General features: G+C 51.8%; 1 protein-coding gene across 7 annotated transcripts in view; it reads right to left on the bottom strand.

Moving 5' to 3' along the window:
- Positions 1 to 2,096: 2,096 nt before the first annotated feature.
- The window catches only part of ATP6V0A1 (ATPase H+ transporting V0 subunit a1), a 55,227-nt gene continuing 38,332 nt past the window's right edge, over positions 2,097 to 18,991 (bottom strand). For 4 of the 7 annotated variants that reach the window (XM_070773509.1, XM_070773508.1, XM_070773510.1 and 1 more), the window contains exons 18-22: positions 14,873 to 14,980; positions 13,889 to 13,906; positions 9,536 to 9,653; positions 9,070 to 9,241; positions 2,097 to 3,676 (exon numbers count right to left, since the gene is read on the bottom strand). In XM_070773509.1, coding sequence (XP_070629610.1) covers positions 3,583 to 3,676; positions 9,070 to 9,241; positions 9,536 to 9,653; positions 13,889 to 13,906; positions 14,873 to 14,980 — 510 coding nt within the window. In that variant the 3' untranslated portion in view covers positions 2,097 to 3,582. Of the gene's footprint in view, positions 3,677 to 9,069; positions 9,242 to 9,535; positions 9,654 to 13,888; positions 13,907 to 14,872; positions 14,981 to 18,682; positions 18,758 to 18,991 lie in introns of all 7 variants that reach the window. The other 3 variants (XM_019981546.2, XM_019981549.2, XM_070773512.1) reach the window with 2 other exon arrangements.

The raw sequence follows: 18,991 nt of genomic DNA, 5'->3' as shown, positions 1-18,991 counted from the left end.
ACCCAGCAACGGGTACTGGGCAACCACAGATCTACATCATCTCTGTAGATTTGCCCTTTCTAGCCATTTCACATAAAAGGAGTCATACATTATGTGGCCTTATGTCTGACTCTGAGGTCCATTCGTGTAGCATGTATCAATGTTGTTCCTTTTTATTGTAGAATATCCACTGGATAGATACACTGCCTTTTGTTTATCTACTCATCAGCTAATACACATTTGGGTCGTTTCCATTTGGGGCTATTATGGATAAAGCCACTGTGAGTGCTTGCACACAAGCCTGTGTAGACATTTTTTCATTTGCCTTGAGTAGCTACCTAGAACTCAAATTTCTAGGTCCTAACTTAACCCTACATTTTAACATTTTGAGAAACTGCCAGGCTGCTTTCCAAAGCAGCTGTACCATTTTATGTTTCCACCAGCAGGGGATGGGGCTTTCAGTTTCTCCACAACCTTGTCAACACTTGTAATTGTCTTTTAAAAATTATAACCTTTTTAGGTGGTGTGATGTCTCCTCGAGATTTTGATTTGCATTTTCCTAATGACTTACGATGTCAAGTATCTCTTCATGGACTTATTTGCCTCATATTTTCTTTGGAGAAATGTGTGTTCAAATTCTTTGCCCTTTTTTAAAGATTGAGTCTTTGTCTCTATCACTGAGTTGTGAAAGTCCTACATATATTCTAGATATAAGTCCTTTATTAGAGATATGCTTTGCAAATACTTTCTCCCACCACGAGGGGTGCCTTGACCCTGTCCTTCAAAGCACTAACGTTTTTTAATTTTTGCTAAAACCCAACTTATCTTTTATCTTTTTATCATTTGTGCTTCTAATGCCATTTCTAAAAACCACTGCCTAACCCAGGGTCAGGAAGAGGTACTCCTATGATCTCCTCTAAAATTTCACTTACATTTAGGTCGATGATCCATTTTGAGTTAATTTTTGTATATGGTGAGTCGCAGTCCCAATTTGTCATGTGTGGATAGTATTCTGGCCTGGAGAATTCCATGGACTGTATAGTCCATGGGGTCGCAAAGAGTCGGACACTACTGAGCGACTTTCACTTTCACCCAGCTGTACCAACACCGTCTGTTGAAAGGACTGTTGTTTATCCATTGAATTATCTTGGGCCCTGTGTGGAAAACCAGCTGACTATACCTGTTAGGCTGTTTCTGAACTCTCAGTTCTATTCCATTAACTCCAAGTATCTATTCTCACTAGGCCTCCCTCTTTGAGTCAGTAGCAGAGTGGAGGTTAAAAGAGCTCATTTACCTGAATGGTCCCTCTCAACTTTCTGAGGAGCAGATGCTGGGTGTTGAGCCCAGGCCTGTTCCAGGGCAGGTGGCTTGTCAGAGACGAGATGGTTTGAGGAGCATGGCATGAACAGGGTGTTCCTGCCCCTCCTGGAGCAGCAGCAGTTGTCAACCTGGTGCTCACATTCCTCGGCAGCCCATCCCCTAGAGGTTTGAGAAGGCAGGAATGGAGAGGGCGGGCTGAGAAAGAATGTGGTCGCCTTACATGGCTGTGAGGAGGGAGAAGGCGCCCGCCCTGCCCACCCCGCCAGCCGGGACAGCCTGTTGGCCCTTGGGCTGCCTGCCTCAGCACCTCGAATTCTCCAGCTGCCCTGAGGAACCAACCCCCCAGCAGAGTTCCACCTACACCAAGGCCAAAGGCAATCAGGGCTAAAAATAGCCAGGCAGTTGAGCCCTGGAGAGCATGCTCGTAGCAGAGCTCCGGAGAGGAGGGTGGGCAGACACCCAGGCCTCTGCTCCCCCTCCTCCCCGGGCTGTTTGGGTGTGTGGTGCAGAAAAGGGGGTGGTGATGGGACCCCAAGCCCCTCCCCTACATGGGTGGTGTCTGCAAAGCTGCCTTGGCTCAGGGAGGGTGGGATGGGGGAGTGGGAAGGCCCCTGGGAAACTTGAGATAAGGTGAGAATTTCACAAACTGCCTGGCCAGGGCCACCGCAGCTGTGGCCTTGGATCACAGAAAAAGCAGCAATGCTGGCCAAGGGAAGTGGAGGGGGTAAGATACTAGTGGACTCAAGAGGGTTGAGTGACACGGGAGCCATGGGCACACAGACGGGCAGCCTCCCTGATCGAGTCAAACACACTTTATTCAGCACAGGCATGTCTGAACAGAGGGACCTTGGCAGGATTCCTGATACAGAACTCTGCTTCTAACCCCTCTGTCCACAGAGCAAAGGTCATCATGTGAACCACAGGGGCCAGACAGGAGGGGCTCTGCACACGGGCTGGGTCAGGTCACACTGGCTGGCGCAGGGTGAAGCTGGGGTGGGGCAGACAGCCTGGGGAGTCACTGAGCAGCTCCAAGCAGCTCCCTTAGACAAGTGTATGTGTGTGGGGCTGACCAATTTAGGGGGTCCTCTCCATCACTGAAGGTCTGCGAATCAATTTAGCTAAAGCGCCCAGGGCTGCCATGCCAACACATGATTAAAAGGCCCCAAGATCCGTCTCCTGCTGTGGGGGAGACTTGAGATAAGGTGAGGGGGAGGTAGGAGAGGTAGTGCTCAGGGCCATGCTGCTCTCAGCCACATGCACCGGCAGCCCTGCCAGCTGCCTCCAACCAGCAAATAAATGGTAAATGCCATCGACCTTCCCGCCTAGGACTCACTCACTGGACGTGGGGTTGTCAGGGAGGTAGGGAGGGGCACTGGTGGGCAGAGCAGGCAGAAACGCCTTGATGACTACAATTCTGAGACTCATAATTGGGGGTGGGCAAGGTCTCCCATCTGCACCAGGAAAGGGCATCAGTCTGGAACCTCTGTGCAGAGGGGTGCTTGTGGCAGGGCCCAAGCACGGCCTGAGACTCAGCCAACCAAGGGAGCCAGTCAGGACCTCTGTCTTGGGTTCTCCCAGCTGTGCAGGTTATGCTGGGTGCTAAAAGGGGAATCTGGGAGGGAGGAGGGGAAGGTGTGAGTTCAGGGTGCGCTTAGGAAGGTGGTGTGGGATATCTACGGACACTCTGGGCTGCCAGGGAGAAGCCACGCTTGCTGGCGCAGCTGGGTTGAGCTGAATTCCTGATGGACAAGCACTGAAGATCAGAGCGAATGGGTGGAGGACAAAAACACCATCTCCCTGGACCCCTTGCTGCTAATCTAAGAGTGGGGAGTGTTAAAGAGGACCCCACCCCCAGCCAGGAAAGAGAATGGCAGGAGCAGGGGCTCAAAGTCTGGGTGTGGACGGTGGAGGGCCCCCCCTCTAAGTGCTCTTGGCTCTCGTGTAAATGCACAAATGCGTTCACCACCAGGGGGCAAAGAAAGAATGAGACAGAGGCTGGGAGGGCAGGCTGGGTGCCCAGGGTGAGTGGGTGTGAGTGACCGTCAGGGCGTAGCTTCTCTAGAATACCACTACACTACCACACACCAAGCTGCGGGTGGCGGGGGACCAGGGGGAGCTGGGGGACCTGGATCGAGCTAAATGCCTCACAGGTGGCTGGGGGTAGGGGATGGGGATGACACAGGTGCCCTGACACCCAGGGATCACAACCAGCAGGCAAGCGGAGCACAGCTAACCACCGTGGCGGGGAGCAGAGGGCAGCCGGGCACACAGCCCCTTGGGCGCTCAGTCATCAAACTTCCCTTCCCGGATGTGCTCAAAGGAGAAAGGCAGGAACTTGAAGCCAGTCCCGCTGTAGAACTTGTTCTGGAACTCCACCCTGGAGAATGGGAAGAAGAGAGTGTCATTCCACAAAAACTTTGGGACTCTACAGAAAGATGTCCCAACCTCAAGTTCCTCAAGCCCCCGCTGCCCATGAAGCCCAGACTTCAGCCTGCTTCCAGCCCGTGATGCCCAGGGCCTGCCCTCAGCAAGGGCGCACCGCACCAATGTGTTGATTTGGTCTGTTCCTGCTCTGTCCTGCTCAGCAGAAAATGTGTATATGCCAAACTCTGCAGAAAGCTGGGTGCAGAAAACCTTCAGTTGGCCTGAGCCTCTAACAGTGATGGGGAAGAGTCCCCCAACACCCGCTCCTGGCAGGGCCTGGTGTGGATCTCCAACGGAAGTGTCCCACATGGAGTGGTGTGAGCTTGTGTGAGGAACCCTGGCAGGGACCACTGTTCGCTTGTTTTTATCTCTTCTCAGGGGAGGAAGGAGAAGCAAGGGTTGCGAGTGAACAGTGGAGGCTTTCGATTTAGGGGAGGAAATTCCCAGGAAAGGGGGAAGTTAGGAGAGGAAGTCTTCTCAAAGCAATGGCAAAAATATTCTCCAACTACAAAAACATCTGAGAAAGAATTCTTCTCTTGGGGACTGAAAGGAAAAACAGCTTTAGCTCCCTTCCCCGGCAGCTCAGCATCCAGCCCTGATGGTCTCCCTGGGCCCTTCGAGCTCTGAGGGGGCAGGAAGGCGTCCACGCCTGGAAGCAGGGCCCGGCTGCAAGCTCGCCCTGGATGGCTGCCCAGCGACCAAATCACCACCAAATATGGGCAGAAAAATGCATGATTCAGAGGATAAAAAAGCCAAGGAGAGCTGCCCTGAGGAATAGTTTCCACTCAATGCTGTGTGACCCTGGTGGCCTGGATCCCCGCAGCAGTGAGCCGCGCGGAGCTGAGGCAGGCTGTGGGCAGTGGGCACCAAGACACTCTCCACCTTCCTGCCTCTCATTCAGCCTTCCGCCAGGGTATTCTCCCTCCAAGACAAAGCAGGAAATCAGTGAAAAGGAGGTGGGAAGGGGACTGTCTGCTGTGGTCCTAAGAGGTCCCCAGAGGCCCCTCAGCCCTGGGGAACTGGATTTTCTGTGTGAGCACAAGAAAAGGCAGCCCTTCACCCTGATCCCACATTCCAGGGGCTGCGCCAAGGTCCCCAGAGCCTCCTGACCCCTGGAGGAGTCCGGTCAGTGCCTCGGCCATGCCCCCTCAGAGAGCACGGGATCCAGGAGGGGGTGCTTCAAACTGAAGTCAGTTGCAGGTCTCAGCCCCATGTCCCAACATCCCCATGATGAGGGTCCAGCTCCAGACAGCTCCTCTGAGGAATGCCATGGGGGTGGGGGTAGGTTTCGGCTTTTCCTGGCTCTGAGGATGAATCCTCCATGCTGGGTAGGCTGTGTGTGCACAGGCAACAGCATTTCATGTCATTCAACCATGTACAGCCAGACCGTGGGCAAGTCACCTTGGGGTCTGTGAGGTATCTGACCTCTGGCTGACTCATCACACAAACAGTTCTGATCCAAACTGGCTCAACAGAGAAGCTGCAGATGTGTTCACAGGCCCAATGGGTCAGAGGCAGAGGTCTCTTGCCATCACCCTGCCTGCTTCATGTGTATCAGGGGACCCAGGCCTGGGAGGGGGGCACACACATTCTACTGTGTGAGCGGATGGGCGGTCCCCCTCGCCCACTAGCTGCCACTTAAGGACTTAGGGTGGTGCCCAAGGGGACACTGTGGGTATTTCAAGGCCAGTGTGGCCCACTTCTTGGCCGTGCTTGCCCCAACCTCCCAGTACAAAGCTGGGAAGCAGTTTCCTTGCTGGTCTCTCCCCCGCACCCCCCGGCCCCAGCCAGGAACTGTGTGCTTCCTGAAAAAGTACAGACATGAAGTTCTCTGTGCCGGGGCGCGGCGGGACCTTGCTGGCTGCCCTGTCAGTCCTTCCTTCTCGGGGGCGGGGGTGGGGGGGGCTCTGCTTGGGACGCCTCCAGGGCCTTACCACGCCCCAGGCCACTAAAATGCATCTCCAACTCTGCAGCTTCGAGGAGAGCCTCGGGCAGTCGGGCGGGGCTGTGTCACTCTGCCAGCTCCCACACCTGGCAAAGGCCACCCAGTGGCCCGGAAGGACTGACGGGGAGTCCCTGGAGAGAGCACCCCTGCTACGTGACAGAAATCTTGTTTTCTTGAGTGAATGAAGGGAGAAAGCCTGGGCCTTCCCTGCTGGGGTGCAGCCGACGGGAGGCGGTTTTAGGAAGATGGTCCTGTCCTGATCTGAGCAGTGCTGGGCCTGCAGCACACAGCCAGCTGATGACCCCCGTGCGGGGCCGTGAGGTCAGCCCAGGGGACTACATTTCAGGGGTGTTCATTCTCCTGAGCAGCCACTCCCTCAGCCACCGCGGTGTCTGGCTGTGGTGCCACTGTATTCCTTACAAACTGGCCCCCAAATCTGCCCCTTTAGCCCCCCGTCTGAGTGTGCATGTGGAACCTGCTAGGCAGGAAGGGATGAGGTTCCTGTGAAGGTAGGTCATGGGGCAACAAGTTTTCTATTAACATCGATCTGGTGTCCACAGTTCAAACCACAAATCGCACCCCTGCCTTTGCCTTTTCTGAGGAAGAAAAGACCTTTCATTAATTATGGCGGGCACGAAGGCCACGCTGCACACAGTTGGTGGGGGAAAAGACAGACAGACGCAACTCAGGAGGAGACAGAATGAGCACGTGGGTGCATGAATTCACCTGCTGTTTTCACATGTCCTTCACCTCCTCATGTCCCTACATGACCCTCAGTCTCAAGGTTTATCCTTGTTATCAAGTCAGATGGTTTTCTTCTTGTTCGCACCAAAGAGACCCAGAACCTGTGTAATGGGGCAGTCCTTGCAGCAGATTCAAGAAAGCCCAGCTGAACACTAGGGGTAAAGTGACAGGTATGAAGATGCCCAGGCTGGAAGCCAGGAAAACACTGCAGCAATGTCCCTGCAGCCATTTTCAGCCGGCCCAGCTGTTTCCACCCCTCACAGGATGGTCGTAACTCAGAATGCCTGCAGTCTGGAGATCCTCGGGGCACGTCCACACTCAGCCAGGAGGGGGTGCACGAGCACCAGCTTCATTCACTCCTTCCTAGTGGCAGGGGAAAACAAAGGCCTCCAGGGAAGCGATTCTCAAAGTTGCACAAAGGAATTTTCACTGCTGTTTTTTTTCTTTCCTATCCAAAATTTCCACTACCAAACCACCACCACCCTGCAAGTATGATACAGTGTTTGATGAGCCTATTCCTTGCAAACTACGTCTGGGAGGCATTCAAGTGGTCTCATGTGCCTCCCCTTGGGTCTCTCTTCTAACAGACTGAAGCAGAGCGCTTATAGGGGCCACAGCCCTCTCCGCAGGGCAGCTCCATCTGCATTTGACCTCAGGTTTGATGCGCCAGGGCACCAGGACAGTCACTTGGTCTGTGCATTATTTCCTATTTAACTGCAGCAACCTTGTCACATGGACATTATCCTCTTTTCACAGGAGAGAAAGTGAGGTTCAGAGAGGCAAGGGCTGTCCTCAGGGGTGCCCAGCCAGTGCCAGCAGAGCTGGAATTTAAACTAGGTCACCCGATTCTGAAGCCTGCTCACTCGCCACCTGTTACTTCCTCAGGCTCATTCATAAGGACTTTCATTCGAAGCCCACAGGTGAGTCTGAGGAAGAAGAATCCTTCTGGCAGCAAAGCATGACCTCCAATCGCCACAGTTCACCCTGGACATCGGGCCCAGGCGGCCCCTCCCTGCTCCATGTGGGCCTGGCTCACTGCTCTGACAGGTCTGCCCCAGCTCCTTGACTGTACCCCGCTGACCTGGGGGTAGGTAATGGGCTCCCTACTCGGGCTTGAGTCCAGGTAGGTTGGTCACTGTTCCCTGGAGCCCAGTGCTCAAGAGACAGAGAAGTGAATAGGAAAGGAAGGAAGCCAAGAGGGTAAGACCAAGTGAGTCACCACAGGCTGGCAGCACTGGGTGGTGAGGAAGTGTGCTGGGGCGAGCGTGTGCTGATAAGCTGAGAGCGGGTAGTGCGCCAGCAGTCGGGCCACTGGGCCGGGCCAGACTCCTGGCTCCCAGTAAACAACAGCTGGGCGGGGAAGGGACGTGGGGGAGGAGAGGACCAGGCCCAGAAAGCACGGTGTCCTGACGCCGATTCTCCTAAAGGAGCTTTTGAGGGAAGAGTCAGTCCCGGCCACGGCTCCCCCTCCCACGCCTCACCTTCCCCTCTGTCATTCAGAACAACAAATGGTGGAATCTTTGAGCAGGCTCAGCTGAAAACAAGTCAGGCGAGAAAAAAAACAAAGATAAGGGGAGTGGGGAAGAGGTTTCTCAGGTTCAGATTTCAGTTTTCTTCAGGTTTTGAGAAGCAATGAAAAGAGTCACAGCCCTCTCTCCTGACCCGGAGATCATGAACACTACAGATCATCTCGTCTAGGGAGCCCAAAGGGAAGGGCAGTGAGTCTGTGAGCCCCTAAACTGGCACAGCTGTGTGTGCACACTTCAGGTCTAAAGCTTCCAGAGCTGATGGACCCCAAAAGAGAGAGAGAATCACAATGTAAAGGGAGATTTAAGGAGACAGGGTTTGAGGTCAGGTAGTCAGATAAAGTACGGTACAGCCAGTTTTCAATATAAACATGTCCCATGGACATCTGGGAAATACTAAAAAAAAAAAAAAAAAGCTCATTGTTTATCTGAAATCTAAATTTAACTGAGGGCTCTGTAATTTTATTTGTTAAATCTGCCAACCTTACTCTGAAGTCATGGAGTCACAGTCCAGACCAGACCCCAGCTCTCCACTCCGCAGGACTGAGCCACTTCCATCCACAGCCATTAAGAGCCACAGACAACATTCAAGAAAGAAAACAAACAAATCCAAAACCTGCCCTTCTGAAGAGATGGCTTTAGTGTACCGAGCAACATGCTCTGGAACAGGAATCCCCCTACTCACACAGAGCTGCCAGGGTCCTACCTAAAGACACTGGCGCCATGACAGGATAAGGGGACAAGACACGGGCAGAGTGTGCTCCAGCGCCTCCCTGGCCTTAGAATCTATTCCACAGCTGCTTTCATTGCTCGGAAGACAGGAAAGAGTTAAATGCCAGTGCAAAACCCCAAACAAAGACCCCAGAAGATCTCTGAAGCCATAATCAGGACATTGAAGAAGGCTGAACACAGGTGCACAACTGACAGCACACCAGGGCCCCCTCCCTGGAGGCTGGGAGAGTGAGCTGTGCTGTTCAGAGCACACTTCCTGGGGCTCACCACCAAGCATGTCCTTGGGCATGATGATGTGCAAGCAGACACTTCCTAGCGTCTTCAGATTTTGGACCAGCGTAAAACCACCCTCTGTGCAGCTAAGGACACGTTCCCGCCCCAGCCCCCTCTTCCCCTCACCAGTGTAACCGCAGCGCATGGAGAAAGGCTGAGAGGCCCTCCATGATCAGGAGGATGGCCACAGTCAGGGTGGCGAAGGCGGCAAAGATGAAGAACAGCGCCAAGCCCCCGGCCAGGCTCTTCACCTTCAGGCCGATGTGGATCACCATGGTCCAAAGCACCTCGGACAACTCTGGGGATGGGGAGAGACAGGACATCGGTTCAGTTGGGCTGGGGGTGCTGCAGGCCATGCACCTCGCTCTCCATCTCCCCACTGCAGTATGCCCTGCCCCGTGGCTTCCTGCAACCTCAACAGCTAACCTGGCAAAAGCGTGGATCCTCCCAGCGGGATGTCACTCTCCTGGGATTCGGGAGTCCATAATTCCAGAGCCCTAAGGTAATGTCCACTCTCTTTAAGCCCCCAGTGGAGGGAGTGCCCAAGCAAGAGGGACAGACATGGCTTCTGACCCGAGAGAAATACACTCACGTGCATGAGCGAGGCTGAGGGCCCAGAGCCGCAGGTAGGAGGCGGTGTTGGAGATGCAGCCCAGGCAGTACTCGATGGTGTGGATGGCCTGGTGCACCATGGTGTCCCCAAAATCAAACTGTCAGGGGAGGAAACCAGACAGCAGAAATGAGGCGGGGAGGGGAGCGTGCAGGGGTCTGAGTGCTGGCATGAATGGCTACCTGGGCTCAGAGCCCCTGGTGCTGAATTCCTGGTGGGGACACTTCGGTGGGGCCACCCCTGGAAATCCTGCCTGGCTGGGCCCCCAGCTGGGCCCCCCCGCCCCTCAAAATACTACACTGTAATGAACTACATCTTAATGGGACTCTTAACACATATGCTTCTTCTCCCCACTAGGCTGTCAGCTCCGGAGTGGGGTGCACGTTGGGGTAAGAGCTGTCTGGCAGCTCTGTTCCGGCTTGACTTCCACCTCGTGGAGCCTGAGGGCAGAGCACCCTGCTCTCAAAGAGCCAGGAGGGCAGGAAGGGCTCTTCCCTGGGATGCGCATCAGGTGACAGGCCACCAGGTTGCAAACTGCCTGGAGGAGACTAAACCTCCGCAGCCCCTTCTTATCTTCCCAACATGTGGGCAGCAGGGTCACTCCCTTCTACTTTAGAGACTTCTGAAAAGATCACACAGGGACATTTTGGCAAAGTTTTACAAATTCCTACTCGGGCAGGTGATGAAGGTTTATCTTTTAGGTCTGTTTTCCTCACGCTCCCTTTCTTCCGGTTTTCCTTTCAACGTCACAGATCATTTCCAGCATAAGGAGGAGGGGCTGTGGGGAGCTTCCTGTTAGGCCTGCTCAGGGTCCAGCCCTAGGTGTGCTTCTGGGCCTCATTCTCCCAGGTGGCGCCACAGCCACTCAAGGCCAGGAGGCAGGCAGCCCCTCCTGACAGGGCCCAGAGCGGACCCAGTAAGCAGAGGGCTGCTGCCCAAATCGGCTTTCCAAGCCTGCCTTGCCTGCAGGTCAGAGTCCGTTTTTCACCAGTTTCTTTCCAGATTCACATGACTTGACCCCCAAAAGATACCAGAAAGAACTACCTTGAGAAACATCATGAGGGCAGAAGAGGGCTGGGCTGGCTGGTGAAGCGCTAACAGCCAAGGCCTCACGAGCATGGCCAGTGGCGAGGGGGGCCAGGTCCAACACGCTATCTCTGGCAATCGCCTCATTTTCCCTCACCCTTATCTATACCAAGAGTATTTCTGGGCTTTTCTTCTGAAATAGGCTCTTGCAAAGTCTTCTAGTTACCCTGAAAACTAGGGTAACCATAGTTACTCCAATCCTGACAATGTTGTTAAGAGCTTTTTGCCACCGCTGCTGGCTGTCACCCCACAGTCCACGCTCCAGGGAAGGACAGGGTCCCCATCTCCATGGAGTGCAAGGCTTTACTAAGAGCTCCGTGAAAGCAGTGACTGTGGGCGCCCTTAGAGAGATGGAAGAGGAAGCTTTTCTCCAGGCGTTACCCTTGCTTTCTCTCTTTCACTCCCAACTTCCTACTCTGTAACCGTGGGCAAGTTTTCACACCTGTATACTGGGGGGTGGGGTGCGGAAGAGAGTAAGTGGGCTGAGAATTAAGTAAGAAACCAGCCAAGCAGTTGGGAGTCTGTCACTGCCCCATGTGAGTCAGCTACAACCGACTGGGAGCCACCGCAGACGCCCTAATCCTCTACCCGCCTCCTGGCCGCCCCACCATGCCTGTTCCTCATGCTGCGCCCTCTTAGCTCCACATAGCTCCCAGGCTTGCTCCCCTTAGCTCCCAGGCACAAGGTCTAACAGACATCCTGTGACTGAGCCTCTGCAGCATCTGCCACCATTGCCTTGCGCTCCTCCTCTCCGTGACACGCTCACTTCCTCTTGGTTTTTCTCTCCTGTAGCACTGCCACTCAGGCCTTCAGTGGCCACCCCGGGAGGAGCTCCCAATGGGCACCTCTACTTCCATGTTGCGGGTTTCCAACCAGCAGTCCACATCTCCTCCTGCCACACCACAGGTGCTTCAAACTCCACACCACCCAAACTGAACTCACTGACTGCTCTTCTCTGACCCTCCAGACCTACTTCTGCTCCTCATCCCGTATCTAACTGGGGTCATAACTAGCGCCCCAGGCACCGGAACCTGGAAGTCGAGCCTGACTTCTCACTCACTCCCACTGCCTGCATTCACGAAGGCCCGAGGACTGCGGCTTTTCCGTCCCCCATCTCTTATTGCTCCCTTCCTTCCCAACTCCCACTGCCAATGCCTGACTTCCCTCCAGACCTCCCTGGTCTTTCCTGACCCCTCTCAGGCTGTGCCCCCCCACACACAATACACCCTCTCCCCTTCTCCCCTAGGGTATTCAGCAATGGTACACACTGGGTTACTTGCAGCTTCACCGCCCCTGACGCTCCTTCTTGCCTAATACTCTACTATGGCTGCTGTCTGCCACCTCTAGTCTGACTTCTCACCAGTCCCTCAACTCCTGACTGCGCTCCAGCAAGCTGAAAACTTGTTTATCCCCAAAATGTGTCTTTATGGTAACTACATACTATGGGTCTGCGTTCCCTCTGGCCCTCCCTCCAGAGGACTCTGGCTGGACCAGGCCAACCTCAGCAATAATGCCCTTGGGGAACCCTTTCTAGGGGTCCTCTTCCCCACCCCCCCAGAGTTCTGTCAGGTGCCCTCTTCCTGTGCTCCCACAGCACCCTGGGCACACCTTGATCACAGCATCTGTCACCCAGACTGTCTCCTCAATTAGTCTCGGAGTTCCTTGAAGGCAAGGACTTGGTTTTTTTTCTTCTCTCAGTTCCTGCAGTGCTAAACAGAGTGCTTGGCACATGGAGGGTGACTGAACGAATGGGTTGGATGAATGTTATCTGGTGAGGTGACACAGTAGGGAGAGGTTCCACTGACCCTTGCTGAATGGTCACAGCCTTCAAAGATTTCCCAGACAACTGAGGGGCCGGGCTCTGGTTTGCAGCTGGACAGAGCGCCCCCAGAGAGAGGGTCTGCTGCCTCTACCTGTGATGTATTTAGATACCTGAGACAGTTATCTGAATGTCCTCACCACTTATGATGCTATGGGAAACAATCTCTGAGGGAGTCGGGGGTGGGGCCAGAGACTGGGAAGGCTGAATTCCAGTCCACCTTGTTTGCATGTCCACTCCCCTGGGACAGGGCCACATATAAGAACTGAGCTGGAGGCACTGGTGCTGGAGACAGCCTTACTGGGAGAGGGCTGGGCTCCTCACTGACACGGACGCACTCCCACCTGGCCCTTCCAGGCGGCTCAGCCTGCGGCCATGCACAGAGAAGTGGTCTGCTAAGGCTGCGGCCATGCACAGAGAAGTGGTCTGCTCAGCCTGCGGCCATGCACAGAGGAGTGGTCTGGAGGAACAGAAGCTCCCAGATACCAGCCAAGGAACCTCTCCAGCCTTCAGGAAGACCGAGCACTGTCTGCTTTCACATAGAATAGCAAAGCCTTTCCCATTCCCATCCCACTGCCCACTTAGCACCAGTAAAGCCAGAAAAGGGAAAGGGTCACAGGTCTGGGTATTTCAGAGAGAAATTTGGGGAGAAGATGCAAACAGTGCAGCAATGCCTATTAAAAACCCAATTCAAAATGTGTATACTGCTAAGCGAATCAGGGCCGAGCTAGAAGGCCTTCTAGTCTGGCTGTGGCCTGAACATTTAGCCAACTTTCTACTCTGTTACTCTCTATGTGTGGCTGGGATAATATGAACTCCTTGCATGCAGATGGACTGTTTTTTTCTGGGATGCATCCTAGAGGCAAAGCCCCCTTTTGAAAGCTGTCTGTCTTCTAACTGGGTCACATGGAGGTAAAGGTGACCCCCAGCAAAGGTCCAGCATTCTCACTCCAAGCATCATCAAGCCGATGAGGGCAGCAGGAAGAGGTGGGCGGCATCTCAGGGAGGAAGGGTGAGCTTTCCCATAAGCACTCAGAGGAGCAAGGAGGAAATGGTTACCCCCAGGGCAGAGCGACCATCATAGCATCACAGAGAGGAAGGCAGAGGCCAACAGGGTTTAACTCCCAAGGGGAGTCACTTCAAGAATGCCAGTGCAGACATTACTTGCAGCTCCTTGTAAAGCCATTCTCAAGGCATTAGATCAGCAAAGTCAATGAAACAGAGACAGAGGTGACTGACATGAGATGCAGTTAATGGAGATGAGCTTTTTTAGAACACAGATTCACAGACTGGTTAGAGATGGCCAGTGAGATGCAGGGTACACGGGTGTCACGTGGGGCCCCAGGATGCGGCAGGGACAGCAGAGTGATGACAAGGATGGGAAGAGAAGCCCCAGATAAACATGAAGCCAAAGCCAGCTGGTTTCTTACCACTTCATCCTCGGTAGGCTTGAAAACACAAATTTACACTTAGTGGGAAGCCACACCACACACAAGGTCACAAGTCATAAGCACCAGGCTACTCATTGCTGCTTGGTGGGGGTGGGGGACCGCGAATGTTAAATGTTCTAACATATTAGAGACAGGCCTCCTCAGCACAAATGGAAAGCAAAATCAGCAGTGCTTGGAGTGCTGGTACTTATTTTGAAAAGGCATCCCAAGCCTTGCCATTTCTATTTAAAAAAAGTCATACACATGGTAGACGCGGTCAGTCATACTGCACAGTTCAGTCCCCTGGGTCTCCAACTCCTATTCTTTATGCTTTAAGAAGAATATAGTGGATAGATGAGATTCAAAGTTCAGCTCAGAGGCTTTGTCGTACAAACGGTCAGGCAAGGAGACTGATTTAAAAAAAAACTGAGCTTGGAGGTGGTGGTTTAAGGAAAAGTCTAGCATGTTCAGACTTCACCGTCCCTTTAAAAAGTAGGCAAGTAACCCCTTTAAAAGGCTCACGGAACATGTCTGCCATAAGAGCACATTAGTTGAACAGGACTTCAAAAACCCACTGATTGAGGTTCACACGGGAACCAGTCTGAGAAAGGGCAAGGGACGAAGGGGCCACCAAAATTGGCCGGGTTTCTGCTGTCAGAGCTGGGGCACTGGGGCTGGCTCTGCCTCAGTCTGAGCAGAGTGGTCAGTGACTGATTCACGCACAGGGTTACTGCAGGCATTGCAGAACTCAAGAAGCCGGACAACAGAACAAAATTACTACGGGCTCAGCAGGCAACACATGGAGTTTAGAGCAGGGGCCACTGGAAAAAAGCTGAGGGGCCCTAAGAGATTCAGAAGGCAGGCAGATGCTCAGTATTAGTATTTTCATCTTTCAAGGAGCAGACAGGAGTGAGGCCACTTGGGAACACAAGACTAGGGCTGACCCGAGATGGGAGGAGAGGAAGCCCACACCACTGATCTTACCTCCTCTGCGTCCTCTGAATGGGTGGAGAGCTGGTCATGCTGAATAATCTCAGCATCCTCCTCTGTCGGTCCGTTGCCCACCCTGATCCCACCAAAGTTGAGAGTTCCCTACACAGATGAACAGAAAGAGTAGAATTTGCCTGGGCTTTAATGTGACATTCTGTGATGTGGGGAAGGGTGATGGTTAGTACATACAAACCTCAGAAAAGCATATATTCTAACAACAAAAACAAAACCCACTGATGGAACAGCTAAGTAAAATCAAGCCACTGTTCCCACCCCAACCACCTCTGCCCAGGCCCAGCCTGAACTACATGTACCACCTCAGTCTGATCAGAGGCAACAAGCAGTTTCTGCTGCACCAAGAGACATCAACCTCACCTCAGCCAATGCCAACTGAGAATCCTGCTTGCATGAAAAGCTTAGTAGGAACAGACTCTCCTAACAAGCGTGGCTCTATCTGTAAAGGCTTCAGTGACCTAACTTTTTCTGGAACTAAAGATTACACTTTCTAAGAGGGAGGGGAGTCAGATGACAGTGATTGCAACCTGGTCGGCTAAGATTTCAACAGGAGCCAGACAGTTTCAGCAACTTCTCCCCCAAATGTACTGGGTCCTTGCCCAGGAACAAAGGACTTTCTAGGTCACACAGAACAGGGGAAAAAGGCTTAATGTACATTAGCTTGCAGCTAGAGAATACTGAGTTAGGCTCCTGTCCTTCAGGGGAGGACTCCGAGTGCTAACACAACTTTTTCACAGGCATGTGGGCAGATGCTGACTAGGTGCCTGCTGCCTCTCACTCCACAGGCGTGTTGAGCAGGGTCCCCAGGACCAGAATTTCTAAGTCAGCCTGATCTGGAAAAGTTTGGGTTTATTGAGGCAAGGGGATTCTTTGGGTACAAAAACCAGGCAGAACTGGGGTTAAGTGTGGCAGATACCAATTAGTGCTAACCTGCCACTAGAGTGAAAAGGAACCAAGGAAAGCGCTCTGAGACCTATGTCACGTGGCTGCCACCCAGGAAGCCAAACAAGGCAAGAGTTCAAAGACTGCTCTCCTGGAAAATGGCCTCCAAGCAGCACGAGCAACAATACGCAAGCGGTTTGGGACAGCCACCCCAAGGTCCCCACTCGTTGTTTCACCTCTGGTGTGCATCTCTGACCACAGCATACGACCACCGACCCTCCAGGTTTGGGCAGATTCTCTCTTTTCTTCTAGTAATGGTTCTCATGTGCTCGTCAGAGAACCGGTTGAATCAGAATCACCTTGAAAGCTGCATTTCATTAAATAGACAGTCTCGAATATCACCTCTAGAAATGGTAAATTTCATAGGTCTAGGGTGGGGTCTAGAAAATCTGTATCTTAAAAAATATTTCCCCAAGGACAAACTGTATGATCGTTTTGATTGTCTACCAAAATTGAAAAAGCGTGTCCCCCAAAATGCATGCACCCTTTAAGACAGTAAGCCCACTGCTAGGAACATCTATACCTGTGAAGTTTTATCAGGATACAAGGACAAGGATGTTGTATTATTTGGAACAGCAAAGAATTGGGAACAACCACCAGAGCCATCTATAAGAGGATGGTTACATAATTTTAGCACATCCGACAGTCCTGCGGACTGCTGGGCAACTCTAAGGGTACTGTGATGAAACAGTAAGTCAAGGGGCAGAAAAGCGCTACAATTTAAAACCCAACTGCTAATGTGTTTTAAATAGATATACCCGTACATACGTATATACGTATTTCTATCAACAGATGACAGATACATGCTGATATTGGCAGAAAAAAATTGAAAGGCAAAATTCCCCACTTGCTAACAATAGCCTGGAGGAGGAGGTGGGGGAAGCTTCACTGTCAGTACTGTTTGCAGCCCTAACCAAGTGCACCTATTGCTTTGCTTTTAGTTTTTCGTGTCAGGAGGGGGTGACACATAATGCCACGAGGAGTCATGGCATTATGGGCAATCTCTATGTCTTCCTCCACTTCTCTGTTCTAACACCTAAGAAACAAGTTCAAAGTTTACCAGGTGATTCTGATGCGTAGTCAGATCTGGGAACTGCCCCAGGCACCTCCAGGTTGTGTAACTATTACACCTGATGACCCCCGAGAGGCGGACTGAACATGTAACACAAGTGTACACTCTGCAGCACCTTCTGCACCACACTGGTGACAGGACAGGACTCCTGCGTATCCATGGGTGGGTCTTTGGGTGCCTGGGTTGAGGAAGCAGGCTTTAGGGCCTAAAGCATAAAGTCATTTCTGAAGTTTTCCCCAACCAGCAGATGAAGTGAGGGGGCAGCCAGGTTAAACCTCCCAGCCAGACAGAATAGGTGTCCCTTCGGAACAGAGGAAGTGTGAGTTACAGGAAGGGAGCTGAGACACACACATCAGCAGAAAGAAGAAAAGAAAAAATTAAAACTATGACACACTGCTTACAGACAACCAAGAGGACAGGGGACGGAACAAAACCAGATCTGTGTTCATATCCTCAGCTCTTAGGGTCAAGAATCTAGGGCCTCATAATGGAATGATCATTCTGATGCATTCAGGCTGCTCTCCAGAAATAGATGTTTGGCTAAAGAACCAGTGGGCTAAGGAGTCCCTCCGAATGAGCAGGTTTCCTGACCGGAGACTTTTAACTTGGACAGTATCACAGAAGAGGATGCTAGATTTAAAAGCATCAAGACTGATGCAGCAGAAGCACACTTTAAACTAAGACTAGAAGAAAGAAGAGCACATGGGAAGAATGTCAATACATGGACAGTATGTGCTTTAGGGTATTTTTCCCCCTCTCATAAAAGAGAATAAGTCCCCATTTGAAAACAATTTTAAGCAGCCACATTTAAATATCTTCTGATTCAAGATATCAGCCTTTTTAGACTAGTTCTAGAAGAATAATTAGTTTTTGGAGTTAAAGGATCAGGAACACCTAATGAAGTAAATGGTCACCATCTAAATATTTCATTTATTTAAAAGAGTATGATGCCACTAGAATACAATAGAACATGAAGAACCGCTACTGGTGAGATTTCAAAAATATTACAGATTCATTATTACCTAGAATAGATTGGGCTAATTTGGTATTAGTACATTATAAGATTTTGGTTAAGAGATGTTTTAAGGACAAATAATGAAATGCTTAAGGTTCAAAGGCTGTCACTGAATCATGAGCTAGCACTGGAAGAAGGAAAGACTGAAACAGAAGATGACTTTGTTATTACACCAAGTGGAAAGTACACGAGACACATGGCAGGGATGAGGTCTCAATGAACAGCTGAGGATGTGAGGGCTTCTGAGTCTCTCACAGAAAAGGAGACACATACAAGTCTCCACTGGAAAGACAGTAAGTCACAGCTAAAGTGGACCAAATGTCCAAGCATCACTTTGAAGCAGATCTTGAAAGTGGAGGGAAATCAATTCAAGAATCACAGGGATGTTCTCACTCCATGATGAAAAAAATCATCCAACACAGGGTCACAAAATGCACACATGACAATGGATGAGTCCAAGAGCTGCCCTCTTGGATTAAGATGATGGGCTTGGAGAGGGTATGACAAACGCCCTGCGTTCACAGACATGACTGTACTTATACACTGAATGGGAACTTAGTGGACCGATGGTAAAGATGACACTACAGTCTGTTCCTAAGAGGTGGAGGTTTTTTCTGTCATCGTCTCAGTGAGTAACAAGGACAAAATTCCCAAGAGCACACATGGCCCATGCTCTCAACATACTTAGAAAGAATTCTGCTGCACTGTTTGCCACCTCTTTAAACAACATGTGATGGTTTGTTGGTTTTAATTCACTCACTGTTGCAGCCGCTGCTGCCTCTAGTCCCTGTTGGCTCGGGGTTGGGCTGACTGGGGCCTCCACAGGTTGCCCTTCCTGATAGTGAATGGGAGAAAAGAGGAAGGGAGAAGGAAACAAGAGAGGGAGGGAGTGAAAGGGCAGACGAATGGAGGGCACATGGAAGGATGGAGATGGTCAGAAAAGGGAGAAGGACGGTCTGGTAACTCAGCTGCTCTCCAACAGGAGTAACAATCTAACAGCCGTATGAGAGTCATGCAATACGATCTTTTAGGCTTTACCAGGCAATGTAATAAGTAAGCTTTACTACAG

The sequence above is a fragment of the Bos indicus genome, chromosome 19 (genome assembly GCF_029378745.1).
Source record: "Bos indicus isolate NIAB-ARS_2022 breed Sahiwal x Tharparkar chromosome 19, NIAB-ARS_B.indTharparkar_mat_pri_1.0, whole genome shotgun sequence".
In the NCBI taxonomy this organism is placed as follows: Eukaryota; Metazoa; Chordata; class Mammalia; order Artiodactyla; family Bovidae; genus Bos; species Bos indicus.
This window is presented reverse-complemented; position numbering and strand designations above follow the sequence as displayed.